The sequence below is a fragment of the Etheostoma cragini genome, chromosome 22, assembly GCF_013103735.1.
Source record: "Etheostoma cragini isolate CJK2018 chromosome 22, CSU_Ecrag_1.0, whole genome shotgun sequence".
Lineage (NCBI taxonomy): Eukaryota > Metazoa > Chordata > Actinopteri > Perciformes > Percidae > Etheostoma > Etheostoma cragini.
Genome location: NC_048428.1, coordinates 18335929 through 18356390, shown reverse-complemented (window position 1 = coordinate 18356390; position 20462 = coordinate 18335929). Strand labels below are relative to the sequence as shown.

General features: G+C 38.6%; 1 protein-coding gene and 1 long non-coding RNA gene across 13 annotated transcripts in view; one reads left to right on the top strand and one right to left on the bottom strand.

Moving 5' to 3' along the window:
* Positions 1-669: 669 nt before the first annotated feature.
* On the bottom strand, positions 670-19359 carry LOC117937531. Its single transcript, XR_004655174.1, has 3 exons — positions 19349-19359; positions 8813-8820; positions 670-753 (listed from the first exon to the last, which is right to left on the bottom strand). It is a non-coding gene; the product is annotated as an uncharacterized LOC117937531 (long non-coding RNA).
* The window catches only part of myo3a (myosin IIIA), a 58239-nt gene continuing 46100 nt past the window's right edge, over positions 8324-20462 (top strand). For 4 of the 12 annotated variants that reach the window (XM_034861557.1, XM_034861554.1, XM_034861555.1 and 1 more), the window contains exons 1-3: positions 8954-9020; positions 12404-12587; positions 14215-14349. In XM_034861557.1, coding sequence (XP_034717448.1) covers positions 8956-9020; positions 12404-12587; positions 14215-14349 — 384 coding nt within the window. In that variant the 5' untranslated portion in view covers positions 8954-8955. Of the gene's footprint in view, positions 8691-8952; positions 9021-10802; positions 10986-12403; positions 12588-14214; positions 14350-20462 lie in introns of those variants that run through there. The other 8 variants (XM_034861562.1, XM_034861556.1, XM_034861563.1 and 5 more) reach the window with 5 other exon arrangements.

Sequence of the window (20462 nt, the reverse complement as noted above, 5' to 3'; positions counted from 1 at the left end):
GTTAAAATATTCTGTTCCCAGTCACATTGCTACATGTACTAAAGAGCGTTAAGTGAAGTGGCAGAGGCTGCTGCTTTAATAGATAAGTAGTAGTAGTAGTTGAAGCACCATCTTGCCAGTGTGTGTCATTATTGACATAAGGAGGGTCATTGAAAAGACAAGAGGCCAGTGTTTGCTTCCGCAACATCCATCCGCTATGTTGTGTTTTACAGGCCGTTACATGTGAATTTAAACACTGTTTCTGGGTTTGAGCCATTTATTCTGAAGCCTCTGACACACCAGAGCTGGCCGTTGGCAAAAAATGGCAGTCGGACTGATCGTTCAGCTCCCGTCAAAAAAGTGCCTTGGAACACACCAACGCAACGCCAACTTGAGCCTACACCATGCACGTGCGCAAGACATAATACGTCTCCACCAACAGCAGGCGGTGCTAATCTGTATTGTCGCCCTAAATATAAAAAACGTAAACGACGACCGTGTCACCTGGGTTCTCCGGGATTTCAAAGCCAACCATAATGGCGGCTTGTTCGGAATACAATCTTTTATTATACGCAATAGTTCACGAAATATGCTTCTGAAAAAAATGTAAGAAAGAAATAGGCCATACAGTTGTTGAATCTGTCTATTTCTTTGATTGACAAAGGTCAGTTCGAAGGCGTTCATCCCGCTCGTCATTTCCGGTAATTGTTTTAACATAAGTGCACTTATTCTCTAATCAAGGGCTAGCACTCCACCAATCAGATTGGTCAGTGACTCCAACTTCCCACTGGCTAATTCGATGGAAGCATGTCCCGATTAAACTGTTAAAATGAGTCCATGCTGTTTATACAATCATTAAAATCTGAAACTAAATGACTGAAATATAACAGGATTGACTCAATAGAAACAAATTAGTTCATGTGATACACATTTTTAGAACAATCCCTTGAACAGGTGAAATGAACTGCCGGGCTGCAGAGAGTTTAAAGAAGCACTGGGTTAAGATGTGCAAATATGTAAGTCTAAATGAGAATGACATTTTTATATATCAAAGGCTTCTATAAAAACACTGTCATTCAGCCTGCTCGCATCACACAACCTGCAACAAATTCATTAACATCACAGGCAAACCAAGACTCATAATTATAGCTATTGCTATTTTTTCACAGTTAGATTAGCTTGTGTTCCTCACCGTGGCATCGAATTGAATACATTTATGCAAACATTTATTTATTTATTTTTCAATTTCAGCTCGAGGCATTTTTTCCACATAGTTTAAATAATCAGCAAACAAGGTGAAATGCTATGGACTGCATTGTCCTCTGCACCAATGAAAAAAAAAAGGAAAAAAGGATGAGAATGCATATGATGGGCTTTGATTTAACTCCTCCACCAAAGCAGCAGAAATGTAAAACGTTCCAACGTGCGGATATAAACATTGTAGCGTGCAGGCTTTGGTCAACTAAATAAAAAGGTTGACGAAATTTCAAAAGATTTTTCATGCATGCATATGGTTGTGCCAATGATATAATGAGCCTTCTATCAACTGCACAATCCTAATACTCATTTGAGTGGCTCATGATATGCTGTATACCACAGCAGGGAAAGTCACGGCCCAGTGGATTGCCACAATGGCAGGCAGTCATTGATGACAGCCATGGGCCTGTCAGGCATTCACACCACGTACCTACAGCCACAATAGCCTCATCAGTAGCCTTATTCAATCAGCCTTCACAGACGGAGTCAACTCAGGGTGCTGCAGACCCAGCCAGCCGTCCACTGTTCTGCATCACAGAAGCATCAACTCAGAGCACCCCTCCTTAAATCTCCTTGAAGTGTACTCTGATTTTGCCTGATTGTGTGCGATGCTGTGCCATTAATCCAGTCTGCGCTCTCAAGTGATCAGTACAGGGGGAGGAAGGGACAATGGCATATTGGTCTACTGTTTGTATGAATTGTTTTAGCACATGCATATAACATGGACGGACAAGTAAAGGTGTTTGAGTCAACAGTTTTGAGTGGCAACATTCAGCCCATGTACTGTTGCTCATCCTTCGGAAAAGCCTACACATAATTTACATGCATGTTTGCTTTTCTGTGACCTCAAAATTGTTATTATTCTTATCATTATTACTTATAATTATTATTGGGGAACTAAACACATTGAACCTCAGTAAAGTCATTCAGTCTAGAATTAACCTTGTAATGGTGGTGCAGGACAGAGCAGGGTCCACGTGGTGGAGCGCTGAAGTCAGAAGCGATTTGAGGCTAAAACTGATTACCAAATTTGCACAAACACAAAGAGGGAGAGACTGAATCAATTCCCCTATCAGTTAACCGATCAATCAATCCACCTTCATGAACTGCTGCTTGTCCTTCAAACCCAGTGTGTCACCACTGCTGCAAAACTGCACATCATGCAATATTTCCCCCTATTTAAAGTAGCCCAACGCGGCCTGAAGGACTGCAGCAAGTGCTGCCATGCTAATCAGGTTTTATTTCAAGAACATTTAACTTTCTCTTTCTGTGCCGTGTGAATTTGAAGTCAAAGTCAGTTTAACCAAGAATAAGTGCTGTCGGTTAAACGCGTTCATTGTTTTATCGTGAGATTAAAGTTCTTTTTGGCCAGGCAAACTTTGTAGTTTTTTCACATGTTGTTGCAACAACTATTAACGTTAGAAAAACTACAACACCACACCGGATCTAGGCAAGGCAAGGCAGCTTTATATGTATAGCACATTTCAGCAACAGGGCAATTCAAAGTGCTTTACACAAAAACAGTTAAAAAAAACAGTTAAAAAAATAAAAACAGATAAAACACAAGAATAAAAGTTACAGTGCAGTAAAAGAAATTAAACATTAAAGAAATTAAAATAATTTATAGAAAGGTCTTCAGCCGTGATTTAAAAGAACTGAGAGTAGCAGCGGATCTGCAGTTTTCTGGGAGTTTGTTCCAGATGTGAGGAGCATAGAAACTGAACGCTGCTTCACCCTGTTTAGTTCTGACTCTACGGACAGAAAGCTGAATCTAGAGCTAGCTAAACCAGAAACAAAACAACATGCACGCCGCACACACCTGTTTGGGCTTGCGAGCCGGCCAAAGAGTAGTATTGTTACGTTACGAGTAGATGGCGAGCGTGAGACGCCGAAATTGATGCCAAAAAGATTTTGAATAGAAAGTTTACTTTTTAAAAGTTGCCAAATGGTTCCATTGACAATCTGTCTTTGTCATTGTGAACTGAGCTATCATCGCAGCATGTCTAGTCTGAAATACCACTTGATGGCCGAGCACACAGCTGATGTGAATTCTCCCCCCCCCTCGTCAAAGTCTTTTTTTCACCCTTTTATTGATGGACAGTGTTACACTGTGTGAGAGAATATTTGCTCCAAGTGAGAATGGGAAATTTAACACTACAGTATGTCAATGTTGTTTTCCATAAAAAACATTTGCACAAAGCAAGCCAATCCACTTTTCTATGTTGATGAGAGCATTTAAATGAGAAAAAATAATCAAGAGAAAAGAAATCAAGGAACATTTGAAATAGATAAAATGTGATTAATTGCATTAAACATTTTAATCGTTTGACAGCACTACCAAGAACATTGATTCTTGAATTTAGCGCTTTAGCATTTTGTACAGGAATTGATCCAACTGTGGTTCTGCACTGTCTAACACAATTATATGACCCAGGTTTAGTTGTGTTGATAGAGGGTGTTGATTATTTCTTTCAGAAGCAAAGAAACTCAACTTAGTTTATGACACAGTGCAGACATATTCATAATAACAATGCTGGCAGAGTCCAGTGAGTGGGCTAGAAGAGACTGAATGACTTGTCATTCTAGTGCCACTTAGTTTTCAACAACATAATTGTTCTCAACCACTTACACTGTTCTGAATCCTAACACATTTCATAAATGATCTGTCGGCGGAGTAGGTCTGAAAACATGTCTGAAAACAACTACTTTAATTTCAGGTAAGACATTTTGTTTATTATATCCTTTCTAAAGTATCCGGCTTTGTTGTTGTGTTTAATGTCTTCAAGTAGCTTTGAATGTTTATCTGAGCAATTATTTGGATTTTTGGATTTATTTAAAGTACAAAAGCAGTGCAGCCCCACCAAAAGGAATGAAAATCAGCTTGTGTGCTCCCAGTCAGATTGCATAAGTTTGTGTATTTCTACTGTATTTAAATAGATAACATTTTATACCCACAACGTCACTGGTTACTTTTATTTAAAAAAATATTAATTATATATATATTAATTATTCAGACACTGTCTAAACATGCATGAAATGAGAAGACTACAATAAGTACATCGAAGTAGAAGGGCATGGAGTTCTGTAAAGTAGGATTATTTGATCGTGCAGCCATCATGTGTTTCATAAGATGTTGTGTCAGTCAAAGAGGATGATTCTTCACGGTGATGAGACGAGCGGCTGATCAGTGGGTGAGAAGCTCACAGTGCAGCAAAGCAGTATGTAGGTTACCTACAGGAAATTAAGCCTATTAACTGCTTATGTAACACATCCCACATTCGGCACTGGGTTCTGGTCTAATATTTCATACGTGGCAGACCTTTGTAAAATGGTGTACTCATTAGGAATTTCTTGCACAACCCTGATATTACACTTGTATTATTTTTGCTGCGGTGTTACTGTTGCATAACATTTTCATTTTGATAAATATGCATTTCCACTTCAATACAACTCAGTGGTGATTAAATATATACACACCGTCTTTACTGAAATGTGTGCAGGAAGCAACAAGACTGAGTGTACACCTATGTTGTCAACAATGCTATGAGCTGAATGCTTGCATTTTCACTTGCCTACATGCGGATGTCAAGCAGTCAATTTTTAGCTTGAAAGTTAAAGGACTGAAAGTTGAGGTATCATACAGTGAATTTATCCTGAGGGCAACATTAATTTCGAAAACCATAACCCAATTTTTTCCATTAAGTACTATGAGGCCAGGTTAGGAAATTAACTTACAATGTAAAGATCAACAAGCCACTGACAGACATGTTAAAATTGTATTCATTCAATTAATTTTCATTTTTGTCATAAATCCACCAGCCATTATCTTATTATACCAACATTTGCAGCATCCTGAGCTTTTTTGGTACTAGGAAAACTCAGCCCAGAGTAATTTCGTTCTCCCCAAAACAAGTTTACTTTTTATTTATAAAGAACTATAAAAAAAATAGCAACTTTTTTGGCAATTTTCTCTCACTCCCGCAACTTCATTGCAACAAACATACAAAAAAAATTGCAACTTTTATCGCAATTTTTTACAAAAGCTCCCGCAACATCAGGGATTTTGGGCTGATGTTGCGATTGTTCAGTAGCTTGCTTAGAGATTGTTGGCTAATGAAATTACTGATTTAGCATGGGGGGGGGGTTAACACTTTTGCAAGGCACTGTTTCCGCGTCACATTCTAATTAGGGGCTGAGTCCCCCTAAAGGTCCGGTCCAAGAATCGCCCCTGGGTGGTACTCTCTAATGTTCTAACAATGGGTTTTACAGGCAGCTTTTTTTTTTCTTCTGCTATCACTCGGCAAAAGTAAACTCAGAGTTATCTTTGGAAAATGGCCTGGGGATTTTCTATGCTAATTTCAAGGCTGCTGCTCTACACTTGTGTACTGATATCGCATGACACTTTTTACCTTGGCAAGAAATCTCGTCAAGTTTGATCTCTTCACACCTCTGATAACATCACAATCATTTTACAGATTTTTGCAAAAGGTATGGCTTCTTACCATGAAACATGTCAAATAGGGGACTAAAAGAAATAGTTTTGAAAATTATAATTTATTTTTACAGTACATCTTCAATCATTTGTATATTTCTGTTCTCATACTGGTTAAATAGTAAGGCAGGGGGCAGGTAGGTGAGTCTAGTCTGCACACTGAGCTGGACCTTTGCCCATTCTAATCATACGACTATTATGGCCATCAATGCATCCCCAGCTTTGGTCTTGGTTCAGCTTTCAGGAGCCATATGTAAAGCAGCGGAGCAGGAAATGAGGTTGGTTTGCTGTTGTCACCCAAGCCTGGAGATTGTGCCAGAGGGAGGCACACTTAAGTCGGTACGTTGATCACGCAGGGTCCCTCCCAGACGGAGAGCGAGGAGGAGGGGTCATTGGTAGGAGGCGGAGTTGAAGAAAGCGCATAGATTTGCAGGGTGTTTGTAATGGACAGAGACATTACTAGCCCCAAGAAATATAATTGGCTAGAACCAGGGGCCCTAAAGCCGACTGATTGATGAGGCGTTATGGCAGGGTCAAAGCACTGGACCTATTGCAGTTACTCTTATAAAAAAAGGAAAAAAATACATCCTCTCCTTTTTGTAGGGTGTCATCTATACTTCTTCTCAATTTCCTCTTTCTTCTTCTTTTCAGAGACAACTAAACATCAAAGAAGTCTTTTGTCCCAGTGACATGTTAAGATATCTGAATCATTACAGTATGAGTATCAGTTGAGAAAGAAGTTTTCCTTAAGCATGACTATTATTTGTCAAACTTATATTCATAAATCTGAAAATTCTGAGGCCATTGTCTGTAGTTGACAACAAACTCATTTCTAAAAAAATTAGAGATCAAACAAATAAATAAATACAATAACTGCCTGTTTGCCCCCCAGTCACAGTCCAGAGGTCAAAGGCAAAAAAGCACAGCAGGAGCAGCCATATATGTTATTATGAGCAGCCTTCATCAATATTTCAACTGTGTCTTATGCTGGACCCTTTATTGTAGTAGTAATAAAAGCCAAAACAATGGAAAATTACAAACCAGCTTTTCATTAACTGTTCCTAAGGATACCATCAAGTACCCTAGGCTTTATTTCAATGTAGATGTACAGTACATATGGCTAGATTGGGAATACAAATTGTTGACCTAGTTGGGTGAACACACTATCTAATAGTTTTTACTGCTTTGTTGGATAACAAGATGTTTTCTTTCTGAAGGACACATGCCTCTCTGAGTGTTTTGGGGAAAACAATCACTGTGCCATCTGTTAGTCTGTATGATACATGAATAGCTTTGCTGCTTGAGCAATTAGTTTCCGACAATTTGAGCAGAATCAATAATTTGCAGGGTTGCAGTCATAGCTGCATGAAATCTCACTTTTCCACTATATGATGAGCTTTGTTACAAGTTGTAAGTGGGTAAAGTTGTAAAGTGTTATTTACATTCTTGAAAGGTATTATTAATGAAAACACAATGTATTTAATATTTATTTACTTGGAATATTTTTGAATGTATTATTTACAACAAACAGAAACACTTAACTTGTAAATAGACGTTTTATTTATCATTATTTATACACCTTTTTCCACATACTTGTGTACGTAATAGTCCTGTGTCTTTTCCCTTTCTTTGTTCAGTTGTTGTCCTGGTTCTAGCTGTTGTCTTTCTGTGCATACAGAGCAATGCAAAAAACAGTCCAGATCCTTGTAACGAGAGCATTTCCCATTTGTCGAATGAATTAAGTATTGTCTATCTATTCTACCGTAAACCTATGTGCACACACACTTGGCCAATAAAGCTGGATCCTTCCTTTTATGATGATTAAAGGGACTGAGATTAGCATTTAATAAACCATCTATTCTGCCGCGTTACAAAGTTCTCTCATTTGGAAAATAAATCTTAATTTCTAGGAGCCAAATCACCAGCAAAAATGTGTAATTATAAATTTTAACAATGTGATAATTCATTTGCAAATGTTTAGTACACTTCTAAAAATGTGAACACGCTAGCTGTGACCAAGATAGACAGGTGATATATTAGCAGTTTAGCTGCTGTGAAAAATCTTGCTAGTGGTTTAGCTAGCGTTTAGCTTTCTTCGCGCTAGCCAGGTGTAAAAATAGAAGTTTAGTTTGCGAATAGATTCAATGTGGCTTAACAGGTGTGGAAACAGCGGTTTAGTTTAATAATAGTGTGTGTGTTAGCAAGCTAAACAGAAGTAAAAATTTGTGCTAGCTAGTGGATTAGAGAGCTCTGCTTGCTAACATGTCTTCTTTCGTGTGTAAGCAAGCTAAACAGGAGTAGAAAGTTGTTTACAGGGTTCTGCTTGCTAATATTTCAAGCTAAACAGGAGTAGAAAGTTAGTGCTAGCTAGCTAGTGGTTTAGATAGTTCTGCTTGCGAACTTTTCTTATGTCTAGGGTTAACTAAACAGATGTTGAAATATTACATTTTAATCCTGTTATCAGATACCAGTATTGTTGTTCGATTGCCATGTTTATTCACAGATATCTGTACAAAAAAAAAAGATTATTCGCACTACTGAACTCTCAGTCCAGTCCAGTCCAGTTGAGTCCAGCTCTGGCTCTCTCCCCCAACAGTGCCCGACCGTCATGTAATGGGACACCGCTAAACGATGCTAAGAGCACTCTAGCCCAGTCATGGCCTGTTGCACCTGACTCGCTCCTTGCTGCCGTCCATGCTCTCTCCTGTTTTGTAGCTTGTCTTCTACGGGCTAATTTATGACACTATTAGAAGCATCGGCTGCAAGCCTACTGGACTTCCTCACGCTAAATCTAATTATCGTATTCCTTGACCCTAACTTTGGCATTCTCTTCAATATTGTGTTCATTATTATGTATAATATATTATAGCAGAGGAGGTTGAGGCACACAGGAACTACACCCTGCCTCTGCTTGCTAACGCCATCATCCACAACTGATACTCAAGCATGTAAAATGCACAGTGTAAGTATGATGAGGGCTTTTGACATTTTTTACTTCCCTAAATATGGTAGGCCTAATGCTAACATCTAAAACAAATACAGACATTTTTAGTTTGGCTGGCCTAAAATGTGAGCATGTTTTACTTGCTTCTCTAGTTAATCCGAATGCAAGCATGGCTCCTTCATTTGGTTTCCTTATTTGCAACCTTTGGGAGTGGCTTAGCACATTGCAGCTGTGCGTGTACGTATGTGTGTTTACCTGTGCATGTTTGTATGTGTCTAAATCTATGTTTACCCTTACCATCAATGTGTCTCTGATGGATGATGGTGAGAGGGAACAAAGCGAACAAAGGTCAGTAATATAAATATTGAAGTAGTTATTGATCATTGCAATTATCTGCCAAAATGGAAATCTGTACAAAGCAGCATGGCTTGTATGTTTAGTTGTTACTATTAGTTGCTCAGCAGAAGTGGACTCCTTGAAGTAGACTACTTACATCTACTACTGCATGTACGAGACCTGATTTCCTAGACCTGAATCCAGAACAGAATGACCTCTAATGATGAATGCTAGTAGAAATACTGTACTTACTGTTTTTATGTAATTAAAGTATGTACTGCAAGTTTAAAGCAAGAACCAAACAATCAACATTTGATTTTTCTGCTTGATGTAGCATTAGGATCTTCACTTGTACGCTTCCATTAGTACTTGCGTGCCACTGTGTCTTTTACAAAACTCATGCACTCGTAAGTTAAAGTATTTTTCACTTTGATGTGTCCAGCTAGCCAGATTATCTTGGCTTGTAGACCAACAGTCTACTTGTGCTAAGGTTAAGCCAAACCTGTAACCCACTCATCAGCGTCACAGATTAGTCCATGCCGGTGTCCACTCATGCCAAATGGACCTTCTGTTTCCTCGAAGAGCTTCAAGTGGCCAAACCTCCACTTAGACATCGCTCAGATCAGGTCTTATCTTTGATTTTCAGTGGAAGCAATGTGACCTTTTTTTATATTCCTAGAAGCTGTATTCATTCTTTTAAAACCACAGTAGTGCATCTGTTTATACAGTAAATACAGGCTCAGCCATACATGTGCAGTTCATTATTTGTGCACCTGTTCACAGACTGTGTTAATGCCAGATTCTTTAACAACTAACTAAAAGTGACAACCAGCCAGTGCTCCAGGGCGGACAAGGTTAGATAACCCCATACAAATATACACACTGTCTCCTCTAAGAGGTCATTTCCTTGCAGCCTGTGCTCCTGTTGGAGGTGTCCAGTGTGAGTGCTTAGGTTTCGCCCTCCTGTCTCATGTGTCACAGCATGTTGTCACATATAGAGGCAGGGATGGATTATTGACAGTGTCTGCAGGTTACATATGCACTGTACATTAGGCTAACATGAGTACAATTACCTACACATGGATGCACATGTACAGGAGTCTAATTGCTGCATAGGTAATGACTGATAATATCTCTGCAAAATATTATATGTGCGCCAGTTTTTTTTTTTTTTTCTGCTCTAGAGTGAGTTTTGGTTAATTTAATCAAAGTGATTTATATCATCATAATAATCATATAGGTCAAATAAAACTGGGGGTGGCAGTAGCTCAGTCCGTAGGTAGTTGGGTTGGGAACCGGAGGGTCGCTGGTTCATGTCCACATACGGACTGGACTGGTAGCTGGAGAGGTGTCAGTTCACCTCCTGGGCACTGCCACAGTGCTCTTGAGCAAGGCACCAAACCCCCAACAGCTCGGGGTGCCTTTCCATGGGCTGCCCCTCACTCTGACATCTCTCCATACTGAGCATCTGTGTGTTATTCAGGCATGTGTGTAATAACAACAGAGTGTACATTTTAATTTCCCTTTGTGGGATTAATAAAGTATACATTATTATTAAATTATTATTAAAATAACTACTGGAATGTGAAAGCACCCTCGGAGGCAATCTTTCTTGAATGTAAAAAAATTGGTCACGGTTAACAAAAGGAGAGGGGGTTGTTTGTAGCAACCTACGCTCAGGCCCTCTAACCAGCTTTCCTTTCTGAATGAATGGGCGTCTATATGGGGAAAGGCTCACGCTGCAACAGGCTAATTCCTGCTAATCCCATCGTATCTTCTACCACTAAAAGATGGTTTCCAATTGCAGCACTGGAGCAGGGGAATTGCTAGTGAGATTAGCTCGCGTTAGCTCCTCCTCTGTGGTTTACTCTCACAGCCAGGCCAGGCTGGCCCACCACTGCTCCTTTGCTAACCTTTTGCACAGAAATGGATTAACTATTTTTTCCAAAATGTTTCAAGTCTTATTTAGAAAACTATGTAAGTTTGTTTCAAATTTTCTCTGCTTTTATTAAGATTTTAGTTTTGTTTAGATTCAGTTTTCAATGCAACACTGTGAGTGCAGCTAGAGGCACTCTTATCTCAAAGGGTTTATGAACAGTGTTTACGTTTGTGTAGGGTTTAGCAGTGCTTTCCTTTACATGATAATTTTATTGGCTCTGATTAACTTTCCTTTGCACATTTCTATGCAAAGATACAGTCCTGTTTTTTCTCTTATTGGATTTGTATTTATAGTATTAGGTTGTGATATCTAACCTAGTGTGATAAGTGTTACAAGAATTGTCCAAATCCACAAAAAACATGGAGACACAGAGTTTAGCACAGAGCCAAACAGACACAAGTTGCACGAATTGCAAAATTCTCAATATCATCATACTGTTTTATGTAACAATTTACAATCCCAAATCGGCACCTTTACAACCCAGCTTTTTAAAGTTTAAAAAATGTCAACTTTTCAAATAAGAGTTGGCTGCTGTTTACTGAATGTTACGATGTATCCATGTTTATTCTGCCTTTTAAATATCCCAATAACAAAACACCTCAATAGGTGCTGAATGACATGGCTTTTTTGAGAACAGGACTGACCCATGTCCTGTCCCCCAAAAAGGCATGTCCTTCAGCACCCTAGTTACAGTAAATACAATGTCAGTCAGTATAACTACATACCCAGTCTTCTGAGACACACACGAGTCCTTTCAGATAAAGACAAAAGAATGCTGTGCACTATTATACTTTGTTAACTTTGAGCTCAAACCAGCCTTAGGAGTTTACCTGATACTGACACAGCTACATGGCTGGAAAGTGTAAAGCAAGGCAAACACATGTTTACTGCCTCTACGTGTGTGTGTTTGATGGAGGTAAATAGTTTTACAGCTTTACCGGCTAAAAATTATGGCTATTTACTATGATTTATGTTAGTTTTCTAAAACACTAAAGCATCATGCAGCTCAATGGAAACCCCCAAAATTAATCCGTAACTATCCAGCAGCCAGTGGATTATCCACTAGTTAAACACATATGTGTTCCACTTTAATTCCCAAACAAACCAGCATGACTGCACTTTAAAAAAACTGGACAAGCGACTTATCTGGTTACACTGTACAGTGTAACCAACATGACATTTACATAGAAATGCAAATATGCAGTATTGTATTGAGAAGTTAAAGAATTGGAAATATGTGTGTTTCCTGAATAGAAAAAAATCACACATTTACGTGTGATAACCAAATTGGATATCAGGTCATAATTTTCTGTGTTCTTGTGAAAACTGGGCTTTGTATCTCCTTTATCTGTTCTCGTATGGATTAATAAGCACGTCAGCCTGTGCATACTGCAGGTTCTCCACCAGCTGCCACCTTTCTGTTTTCTAACAGTGACCCATTGCGTTTCTTTTATAGGAGATCTCTCCTAAAGATGTTTCCACAACCAGGGAAATCGATTGTGTTTGACAACTTTCCAGATCCAACTGACGTCTGGGACATCATCGAGACAATTGGGAAAGGGACCTACGGAAAAGTCTACAAGGTGCTCAACAAACTTGATGGAAGTAAAGCAGCTGTAAAGATCCTTGATCCAATCCATGTAAGTTGACTTTCTGATCTGGAACATGAATAGATTTGTTTAAATGACTTCTATTATACCAATTCTATTAGCGTAGTATGGATTTCAATTTTCAATATCGTTTTATTGTCTTCGCTCCATGCGATTGCACGTTTTGTTGTTAGTGCTTGTGAAAGCAGCTATAAACTCGTGGTGTGTTCACGTCTTTGGTGGATGGAGGGCTGACAAGTCACTATCTTGTAGCCCTATGTCTGTCACATTTATAGCATCTGTATATTAGAGATTCAGACATCTACACAGATTGGATCTGGGCCTTCTATTTCTTCTCGTTGTTTGTTAACTATGGTTGGCTTTCTGTCGTTGAGTTAGTATATTTCCTTTCACTTACATTATATATCTTCAACTTCATTTTATTTTGTCTTTTTATTTTATCCAGAAATAAAAAGTAAATGCACAATCATTTTATAAACAGACATTTTTTGTAAAATGTGTCTGTCATTTCCAGAACGTATGATGTACTGTCAGATTTAGGTTAGTGTTTGTGAGTTGTATACTTTCTATTTTTCCTTACTTGGCCCCAACTCCCACAACAACCATGATGGTCTCATGAGAGTTTGTGTTCCATTACATTTTTGGCTTTTATATTGTACCCTTAGCCCATGTTTACTTTAATTAGTATCAAATAAAATTATAAAAAACATACCAGCTGTTAACAATGAAAGGGCTAGAACTAAGGGCTATCCTTCCACAAAGGATGCAGCCCTTTTACAACCATTATCTTAGCAAATTGGTGATCCTTTTTGGATGTATCATGGCTTTGCCTTGGTAATTTTTGGCCTCTTTTGCCTGTGCGGGTTTTTAGCATTGAGCCAAAACCCTTTTGGCACCTATGCAGAAGTGTTTGAAGAGTATCTGGCTTAAAGCAATAACATTTTGACAGACAGCAGAGATACATGATGTCACTTCTGGCAGTGCGTGTCTGTTACATCCAAATGCAAAGATGTTTGTTCTACAGTGAGAAAATTGACCAATTACAGAACATTACTGGGTAAGAGGTAGTACTATAAAGAAAGATCACTATTTTTAGAGAAAAGATCATTAACGGAGGCTTATCATACTTTCTATTCTAACTCCTCTGTTTATTTTGAAGGTACAGTGAATTGTATGGCTTACATAACAGCTCTAATAAGCAGCCGTATTCTATTAAATCCAGCCTTCATGCTAATAAAAGTCCCATTAGTCTTTTGTGAATTTATTACTCTTTCTCATTATTTAGAAATGATTATCTACAGAATACAAGTCAATAAAACCATATTTTACACAAAATATTTGCAAAGAAAAAAATCATTTTGGTTGTCTCAGACATTTAAAACTTGTTGGGAGTGGTTTTAAAAGAGTTAGGAATTACGTTGCAATTTGTATGTTTAAATGAATGGCATAGTATGGCTGCAACATACAGAAACAGAGTCTAACTCTCAGCAAGCGGTAAACTAAAACTTATTATTAACTAGAAAGCTGATACCAACATTAGAGCTTTTGCCTTTCTTGTTCTTTTGATATCTTTTGGCATAAAGCACGAAATGGCAACAAAACAGCAGTTTGTTGGGGAAAAACATGTTTTTAACTGATCTTTGTGCTTCTTTTTAAGGATATCGATGAGGAGATTGAAGCAGAGTACAACATCCTCAAAGCTCTTTCTGACCACACCAATGTTGTCAAATTCTACGGGATGTACTACAAGAAAGATGTGAAATGCGGAGACCAGTTGTGGCTTGTACTGGAGGTAGGAACACTTATTATATTTGAATAGAAAAGCCACCATATGTTTGCCACAGCCCATATATTTGTTTGAGACCTTAAGTAGACCTGTGGTTGCACTGTGCAGAAGAGCATTTAGGTGCAGATTAGGTCTGGTTGTACATCAGACAGCATGTTTCGCCTGGTATATGCAGCGGTGACCAAATTTGCCGAGGGATTATGTTACAGTTTAAGCCAGCCTGGGTAGTCTAAGAGTTTACTTATAGGCCACCTGGGGGATTCGGTCGCAGGCCAACAACATAGATGTGTTGGGAATGGATGTTAGCTTGCATGACGTGGACACCCTGCTGAGAGCAGCAGACCAGGGATTTCTGTTTACAGCGGCTGTCGCAGTGTATTAGTTTAAACGCCTACTGTAGTAGGTTGTAGCACAGGCCCAAATCCTGTAGCTGATTTCTGTTGGTTGAATTCGGGGGAAGACCATGCTAAAATGGTGGAAAGATACATTTTTTGAGGTTTTTAATGCACTTATATTGTATGTAACTATGTTAAATCGGTGACTGAATGCATAATGGCCTGATTTTGAACAAAGTCATCACTCCATTTGACTTTATGAGACTGCTTGTTTGCACCTGCTGACATACAGTACAGGAAAGGCTACATGCAGGTATGAATTTGTGAAAGTTCAAAGGGACCTTGCTGCTGCTTTCTTACATCTAAAAAAGCCTCCAGCTCCCTACTACTCCGTCTTTCATATTTCATTACCTGTTGTAGCCATTTTTAAATGTCAACCTCCAGACAAACATGTAATGGAGGTCAACCTCAGAGGAGGAAAAGTGTATGTGGGGTACAACACGGTGGCGGATCTGGTTTTCTTTGCCATTTGACTTTCTGACCATGTAATTTATGTTCCTGCTATGATAGATAGCAGTACAAACCTGGAGACGTGCTAAACTTGGGGAAGGTTGATAAGAAGAATGCTGGTAAAGTGTCACAGCTATGGTGGTGAAGGTCTTTTGAAGAGTTTTTTTTGAAGAATGAAACCTTGCATTTTTAGTCACACTGTTGTCGTGACTCTAGGTCCCGCCCCTCAGGCCTAGGATCTTACCATCAGTCAGAAAGCTATTGCCATGATGTGTTGTCCAGACAATCATGGTCCCCAGATTCCCTGAGTTGTCCTTTAGTCGCCATGAGGTTAGAATTTTCGGTTTTGAGTGAAATGTCTCAAAAACCCTCGACATGACATTTAGAACAGATTCTGTATTTATGGTGCCCAGGGGATGAATCCTAAAAACTTATTTTCCAGCAGCACCAGCAGGTTGTTATTTTTGGTTCAAAGGACAACTATTGTGACAGCTGAATAGAGACACATTTCTTCTAACCATGGTAAAATGAGCTTGCCTAAATTTTGAATTTGAACCACTGCTTTGGATTGTTAAAACATTTAGGTCTAGGATGGAGTAATTAAAAGGGAATATCAACCGAAATCATTGCACGAACATTGCATAAGCTGATTAAAAACAGTTCCTCAGCCCATGAACAGCCCACTCACCCTAGTATAAAAATTAAAAGTCAAAATCCTCACAATTAAGAAACGATTAGAACAGTTCTATGTTTAATCAGCTAATCATTTCATCTGTACTTGTACGTCGTTCTATTGTTGGGTAGTTTAATTCATAATACAACATTGTATTTTATAAACTACATATGTTTTGTCTGCCAAAATCTTAATTTGAAAATAACTAGTAACTAAAGCTCCAGGTGAACGTAGTGGAGTAAAAAGTACAATGTTTCTCTCTGAAATGTTGTGGAGTAAAGGTAGAAAGTGGCATAAAAGAAAAAGACTAAAGTACAAGTACCTCAAATGTGTGTCTTAGTACAGCACTTGAGTTAATGTACTTCCTTTCCTTTATCAGGTACAGCAGTGCTTGAACAGAGTGTCCATATTTCTGTAATCCAAGCTCAGTGGTTTGCATCAACAGCAGCAGTGTTATGCTAACCCAGTAGATAGTTTTCACCTCTCCAGCTTGTGTTTCTTTCCCTTTTCATCGCTTTCCTTCCTCCTGACCTTTGCAGAGGACCCTTCAATTACTTTGCTCAGATATCAAGTACAATCTAAGATGTGGACTAATCAGACAACAAACTGCATATAGGAACACAAATAACTTTTTTCTCATAACACAGTTCCTATTTTGCACTGTATTAGTAGACTGTAGATTGTTAGTTTTGTATCATGGGGTTTTGATCTGTCAGGATAATTCAATTCTGGTGTTCACTCAGCTTTGCTACTTTGCCATCCATTCTTCTCCATGGTTTGCATTTGCATTTTCAAAATTTCCCTTGCAAAGATCTGCAGCCAGCAGTCTAAATCTGGTGGCTAATCCTGAGGCTGAAATCACTGCCTGACAGTTTAGCAAGTGGCTGTGTGGGGCTGTTTGTGTATGCATGTGTGTGTGCCATGAAGTAGATGCACATGGCTTTTTTTTTTATCAAGAGACAGGAAAGCTGGCAGTGAGGCGGTCATTCACCATGGTTACTGTCCCTTTCTAAACTGTAATTTTCCATCCTTCAGCTCTGCTGAGAAGAGCCTTTTTCTGCCCAGCACTGACAGCAGGTCGCTCATTATGAACAGAATACATACAAATTGCATCCTTTACTTTGTTAGCCCCTCATTGGGGTCTGCAAGCTTTTGGCTCTGCCTCTGTAGTGTGCTCCTTTATGTTAGCGGATGTGGGCAGAGATGAGCAAGCTTTCATGTATGGCGGTTTAATTCTGCTCCCAGAGAGCTTCAAAGATAGCGAGAATGGAGCGACTTTTGTTCTCTAATTGGAAATAAAAACCTGATTTAGATGTGCATTTCATTTGTGAGCTCCCTCGTTTCACCCAAGGATCCTGATAAATGAAGGCCACTGAGAAGTGCAACCTTTAAAAGCATCTTAAAGATATGTCTGATCTTTCATTATCCAAAAATAAAATAAAATGCTAAATTTAACTGCATTATTTTGTGCCTACAGCATATTTCCATTTAAGTTTTAGCTTAAAATGTTTTTTTACAGATTGTAAACGCTAGTTTTACTACTGCTTTGTCACTACCATTGGTAATAATGCTAGTTGTGACAGACAATAACTAGAGAGTAACTATAACAGCTGATGTTTGCATTTGGCCAAAAGCTGTTTATCTCTTTTGTGAAACATTGCTTTCGGGATAACTTTAATGACTTCTTAGAACACCGTGTGCTACATGTGTGAGCGGAAACTCCACATTATCTTGGGACCTGATTCCATAAACATTGATTGGATTTAATATGCAAAAACGGCTATAGAATCTCGGAGTGCCATGGCACAGACACATTTTAAATTCTGCATCAGGATGCTGTGAAGGGGTTCGGAACTGATGTACATCTTCTCAAACATGTATCTCATGCATCTCTGCAAATATTTAAAAAAGCAAGGGGCTTATTACTAGGAAATGGAAGAAGTAACTGGGCATGAAGGGCTTTTTTCAGGACCAAATTGCGTTGGCGAATTACGAGTTTTCTCTGCAGAGATGGAAGAACTTGTCAAACTGTCTCTGTAGCACTACATTAAACATTTAAGCATTTGTGGTCGAGTGGCTTGAATCATTCCTAAATAACAAACCATTTGACAGCTTACCCAGAGTCCATCTAAACCAGACACACTGATTTTTTTTGTCCGTCCTTTTGTCAATCCAGGTTTAAAATGTTATTCCTTGTTTAGACTTAAATAGACAGTGCCAGAAAGTAGAGACCTCAGCCACAGTATTTTATAAGCCCACAGTAACAATAGGAGTGTTTTCTCTGGATACGATTCAACGTGTAACACACAGAAACACACGCAAGTATTCAGCTCTGAAGACATGATGCAACTCCATATGTCCAATCAACTGGCATTAAATTAGAAATATAGGTTTATATTTGGAAGACTATCTTTCATCACCTGTGTGTTTTAACGCCCACTCTGGTTTCTCCTCACTGAGTCAGGGGGCAGCCCTGTTTGTTTCATCTTTTCATTTGTTTCATCCACTTCTTTTACCCATCTTTGATCGACTACTTTCATTTACATGACTAAACAAGCACCTGACCTCATTTGTAATGGAGAATATACCACACAGTATTCAGTGTATTCAGTTTTATCTTTGAAAATTGGTAGTTCTGTGAAACTCACGTGATGTTGAAGATGAAGATACAAGACATGGGTCTGAAAAACAGACATTTTATATGAATAGTTTGGCTTCAGTTTATGATGAAAGCTGTGGTGGAAAATGCTAATTAGGATTAACGCCCTATTTATGATGTTTTAGCAATAATAGCCATTATTAATTAATCAATCAAACTTTATTTATAGAGCACTTTTCACAGTTTTAAAATGTAGCACAAAGTGGTTTACAGTTAAAAGCAATTGCCCCCTCCCCACTTCACATAAATGCATTCATTGACACCTACAGACACACTCTCCACCATTAGTCTAATTGTTGCAATATGTAGGTTTTTAACAACAATTTTGCAGCCTATATTTAGGATAATATATTACTATTATATATTATATTAACTATGGGAATGGCAACCAGTGGAATTGGCATTGACTTTCATTTTGAAACATTATTCTCCTTTATGGTGATGTCTTGTTGGCAGCTGGCAGTTAAAACCAAATCTTAAAGGAAATCAGCGGTGGCTTAATTATGAAGGTCCATATTTAACATGTAAGGCTATGTTTTATCCTTGGAGTGGGAATTATAAACTAAAATTAATCTGATGTTTTAAGGTGAACTATATATATATATATATTTTTTAAACTGGACTTAACTGAGCCGTTATCTCTTCAGCTGTTTTGTATATCCACATTGACTTTTACAGTCACAATCATAGTTTAATGGAGTAACGCAATTTAATAGGAATTAGTCTTTTGTTTCGTCTATGTTATAATTGTGGAGAAGATAGATTTAAACAAACTAGGTCTGAAGTTTCTTATGTAATTTCTACTCTGCAGAGGTTTAAGTCTTCAACACATGTCAAATAATTAATGTTGATGTCAAGCAACACCTTCTAGAAGTGGGCACTGTCGCTAAAGTGAGAGCGCTAATGTTTAGCACTGCTAAATCTAGGGCACCGGACCTCTCATTAATATGGATATGTCTGTCTGCCCCGTGTAATTTAATGATGACAGGTGATATGGTAACAGGGATGTGGACTGACGTCAGGTGCAGCTCATTGTCAGAGAGCTGTGCTGTCTGCGAAAGTCTCGGAGGTATTCTCTGCTTAACTGCAGTTTTTCTGCACGTCTGATAGCGGAGTGAAGGAGTGATTAAGCTCCCCATGTGGCAGCTGAGATGCATGCCATCCATCCTGCAACAGATCTCTGGGTTCCTGATGGAGAGGTAGATTGATAGGCCGATAGAAAACAGACACGAGACACGGCAGTGAAAACTTATGCCCCTGCTTAGTCAAGGTCAGAGACTTGTATCACTCTCAGCATCTAGTGCATGGAAGGATTACTGAATGGGTCTACCGGGGTGCTAATGGAGAGAAAGTTTCTGTTTAATGTGAACATTTTTTGTTGGAAAGTCAATCATACGACTTAAAAATGAGTCAAAATGACTGCAAAGAAATGCAAAACAACTGCAAATTGACAAAAAAAAACGCCAAGAGGCACAAAGCCACTAGTAAGATAAACAGAATTAACACAAAGAGACGCAAATGTCTACTTATAAATGCAAAATGACAAAAATACATCTATGATCTAATGTTGAAGTTTTTATTTTAAGTTTTACAATGTCTTGTTCCGACAAAGAAAAGGAACAACAAAGTCATGATGCAATGTAGTGCCTTTTGAAAGCTTGAGCTTGAGCTTTGTCAATCGTTTGTCATTTATTTAGCAAAAATGCCAGCGTGTCCAGTGTGTGGGTTTGCTGCTATTATCTTTTTTCTTAGCCTGGATGCCAGCTGAACGTAGCCCCGCCCACAACATTCAAGGTCATTTTCTGACTAGAATCTGAGTATGACAACTTCAGGCTACTTTTTTTTCTATAATTTTAAATGAAATCATAGTTTTTTTCATGTTTCAGACTGTTGTTTGGAAAAAATGTGAGGACATCACAATGGGGTCTGAGAAATTGTGACC